The 4,504-nt window shown below is 34.1% G+C and overlaps 1 protein-coding gene across 1 annotated transcript in view; it reads left to right on the forward strand.

Annotated features, from left to right (window-relative positions):
• Positions 1 to 4,504, forward strand: part of HECW1 (HECT, C2 and WW domain containing E3 ubiquitin protein ligase 1) — a 483,256-nt gene that overhangs the window by 272,693 nt on the left and 206,059 nt on the right. The window contains exon 5 of the mRNA XM_011372467.2: positions 2,351 to 2,426. Coding sequence (XP_011370769.2) covers positions 2,351 to 2,426 — 76 coding nt within the window. The remainder of the gene's footprint in view (positions 1 to 2,350; positions 2,427 to 4,504) is intronic.

Here is a 4,504-nt window from a genome sequence, read left to right on the forward strand (position 1 = left end):
ATAGATTTTGTTAACCAGTGTCACCATAAAAATAAATAAATAAATAAATATCAAGTAAGTAAGTAAGTAAAAATAAAAATAAATGGTAGAATATCTGTGAGTTCAGCAGTTTTCTTAACCTCAAAGACGTCTCTGAATCTCATCTTAAACAAGATGTCAGGATTCAAAACCTTCCTGAGCCCAGCAAACATCTTTACTTCCTGGGAAATATTTATTACAGCTACTATTGCTTGTGCTTTCCTACTATCAGTCTGGTGTTGAGATGACTTTGTAAATAATGTTAGGAAAAAGCTGAGTTATGTAGGACTTTATGTTTTAAATGTGTCTCTCCTCCGAATTTAGTGGCTTCTGAAAATATATAATTTATCTTTTTGTCTTCAGACCTGTTTGATGCAAAAAAGGTAAAGAAATTTTTTTGTAAATATCCTGAATAACCAGCAGAGGAAAATTTAAATAGGAAGAACCAAAATATGTATGCTTTAAATAGGAAAGAACAAATGTATTATTCTTTGTTATCATTGCATGTTTAAGCTCATTTTAGCCTAGCATAAAATGTACAGTTTAATTCTACACTTTTTAAAAAATATAAATTGTAATGCACACACTTTAGACTTGTAAACTTACAAGATTCTATTAAAAGTATAGTTTTTGTTGTGCTTTCAAGGAACTTACATTCTGAGAAGGAACAAGAAGACATTTATATTTTTAAACTGGAATTAGGAGCAACTGATTGTAATTATTCCACTTAGGCAGATACAGCACTGTAAGAAGGGTGTAGTCATCCTGCCAAAGGCCCCTATAGTCTTTAACAAAGCATAGGTTTGTAAAAGAAGAAAAGTCCACAACATTAAAGATTGAGCCTTGACTGTGCTTTTGGGTATTGGCCACTTTGAGAGTTAGAAGAAAGATCCAACCCAAAGACGCAGTCTCTGAACTATTCGTTGACCTCTGCTGCTCTGTGTCAGGGCAAGTAAGAACAAACAGAAAAGGAAGAAGTAGGCTCTCCAATGTGAAGAGGGATAATGCCTAAAACCAAACAGTTTTCAGATTCATCAGTCTGAGCCCTATCTTCTTCTGATCCTTTATTATTAAACACAGACCTATCATAGAGTTTCACAATCTCTTAGTTCACTCCGTATGCCACCCACATTGGTTTCCTCTGCTGAGCAGCCTAGTATCCTTGAGGTTCACCTTACACTTAGGTCTAAGAGCAGACATACTGAGATTTGCACACAATCTATAGCCAAGTGCCTAGGCCCACCAAGGGCACCTGCTTCAACAAGGAGGTGTTCTAATAATCCTTTTGTACCCCTCTTGGGCTGAAGCTGTAAGCCCCAGTGATGCTATCATTATTACCAGTCTTACATAAGGCAGGTTGATGCTAACATGAAATCACAGCTCTCACAGTATCAAAAATACTGAGAGGCAGGAAAAAGAGACAAGCCCATACAACCTACAAAGACTGAGTTACAGGTCATCAAATTTTCCATATTTTTTTCATTCATCAGTATAGATTATCTTCTAAAAGTAAACACTGTGTGGATTTGCTTAATACTCAAATTTTTAAAAGTTTTTTTGCAAATATACAATGTATGCAAAGGTAATTCTGCCTTTGAAAATAATCATTTCTGAGAAAACTTACTTAGAAGAGAGTGGAAGCAAGGACTCTGGCTGTTTTGATTAACCCATTAACAGATATGTGTGTGTGTGTGTGTGTGTGTGTGTATAGAGAGAGAGAGAGAGAGCGCTCGCAATGGAAAATAAAGCATTTTAGCAATTTGGTTTGAAAATATCTACTAGACTATAGCTAACTCATGCAACAATTATATTCCAAAATTTCCCAGGAAAAAGGTAAAGAGATTTCAGAATAGCTTCTTCAGGTTCTTTCCAAATAAACAGAATATTTTAGAAATCCTTAGATAATAAGACAGATCAAAAGAAATGTATATATAGCAGTTTAACATTATACTAAATGAAAACATTATAATTACAACAGTAAAGATCTGTTGACTATCATTCTACTTCCTTTGGGTCTGCTTTAATAAATACTATTTGCAATATAAATAGACATTATTTACATAAGTGTTTACAAAGGGCCTCTTATTATAGTAATTACATTTATTGATTTCCATTTCTCTGAAGAGCACCCCTTATTCTCATTAGCATTCCCTACTCTATTACTGAGAAAAGATATTTGTTTGCTAGAACCCTGTTTTGATCACTAATAGCGTAATGAAATCACAGCGTTACTGTCTTTATAGAGTGTAGCTGGAGGGTAATTAAGCATGTTTGTGTTGGAGTGTATCTATTTAATGCTTGTTTTGCTTGTCTCCTATTTTCCTTCTTACAGATTTTTAAAAGCATTGGCTCTGATGAGACTGCCCAGGGGCAAGGAAATCGGAGGCTGATCAGCTTTTCTCTCTCAGGTATGTTTTGCTCACCTGAAGGCTTATGGAGAGAATAAGAATGTGAACCAACAGTCAGGAAACCCACTTCAATTTGACTCTTACCTAAAAGTTACCCAACCTCTCTGTGTCTCAATTTCTCCATCTGTAAAACAAAAATTGTCCTCATGAGGACATTGGAGGATTCAATAAATAATAGATTCAACAGCACTTTGAGATGATGAGAAGAGAAGCTACTATTCTACTTCTCCATTTCTAAGTAGTGTTGCAATCATAAGGCCTGTGTGCTCAGCACATCAAATATTAAATATTTAATAGATCAGAATTTTAAATAAGGAAAGGTTTTATTTCTTGAAATGGAACTATGACAAGGAGATGGAAGATTTCTAGTTCTCTCAAATTCTCTTAAGAGTGCCTCAAGTTCTAGTACTCTATATATACAGGTTGAAGGGGTGGGGCAAGAGATGAGATCCAAGGAAGAGCTAGAAATTTCCAAATCTCTTTGCTCCTGTCATTCAAACCAGAAGTTACTCAAGTCTCTGGCAGAACTCCATTCAATTAGCATATCTATAGAAATGCAGGCTGGGACCAAGGCAACATCTGAAAGAGATGGAGAAGCATTCCACCCTGTTACCGTAAAGGTAATTGGAGTTTTTATAAAGTGGAGGTAAAGAAAAGCCTGCAGAGAGAAGCAGCAGCCAGTAGACTTTTTGTCTAAATAAAATCTTAATTAAGCCCAATTCGTAAAACCAACAAAACCTGAGCTGCTCGAAAAGGACATTTATGGAAAAACCTGTGTAAATCATATAAAGTCTGTAATTTAGTTAATATTATTTAATTAATAGTTAAGAGTAATTTAGTTATTTTTTTTAGTTTTAATAATGTACCATAGTTCTGTAATATGTTAGTAGTTGGGAAACTGAGTAAATGGTACTGTACTATCTTTGCAACTCTTATGTAAATCTAAAATAATTTCAATATTAAAAGTATAAAGAAAAACTGAATTGTTCTTGCTAAAATGTTATATGAACCCCATACACTCAATTTCACCCTAAGTTGTCTTTGAGGAGATGTAATGTCATGAAGCTCTAGGATGCTGGTGAGTATAGTTTGAGAAACTATTGCCTTATTAGCTTGTTGTCAAACCAAAAAATATTGCAGGCCATAAATGTCAGAAATTCAAGATCACACTCATGTACTGTCCTTGGGAGATAGACAATCAACTGGGGCTTTTCATATTAAAGTAAGCCCCAGTAAAGCAAATGTATGTCTAAAGTTCCACTGATAAGTGATTATAGCAAGGTTACAAGATACAAGGTTAATATACAAAATTTCAATCACTTTTCTATATACCAGCAATGAAAAAGTAGAATTTGAAATTAAAAATACAATACCATTTACATTAGCACCCCCAAAATGAAATGATTAGCTGTAGATCTAAAAAATGCATAAGATCTATATATAAGGAAAACTATAAAATTCTGATGAATGAAATCAAAGAACTAAGTAAAGGGAGAGATATTTCATGTTCATGGTTAGGGAGTTATAATACTGTAAAGATGTCAGTTCTTCCCAACTTAATATATAGAATCAATGCGATCCCAATCAAAATCCCAGCAAGCCACTTTTTTTTTGGATATTGACAAATGGATTCTAAAATTTATATGAAAAGGCAAAAGACCCAGAATAGCCAATATAATATCGAAGATTAAAGTTGGAAGACTGACACTACCCACTTCAAAACTTGCCATAAAACTAGGAAACAAGACAATGTGGCATTGGTGAAAGAATAGAAAAAAAAATAGATCAGTGGAACAGAATAGAAAGCCCAGAAATAAATTCTGATATAGTCAACTGATCTTTGACGAAAGAGCAAAGGCAACACAATGGAGTAAAAATATTCTCTTCAATAAATGGTGCTGGAACAATTGGACATCCACTTGCAATAAAAAAAAAAAATGAATCTAAACACAGACCTTAATTCCTTCACAAAAATTACTCAGAATGGATCATAAACCCACATGTAAAATACAAAGCTATAAAACTCCTAGAAGATAACATAGGAAAAAAAGCCTAGGTGACCTTAGGTACGGTGATGC

The sequence above is a fragment of the Pteropus vampyrus genome, unplaced genomic scaffold (genome assembly GCF_000151845.1).
Source record: "Pteropus vampyrus isolate Shadow unplaced genomic scaffold, Pvam_2.0 Scaffold208, whole genome shotgun sequence".
Lineage (NCBI taxonomy): Eukaryota > Metazoa > Chordata > Mammalia > Chiroptera > Pteropodidae > Pteropus > Pteropus vampyrus.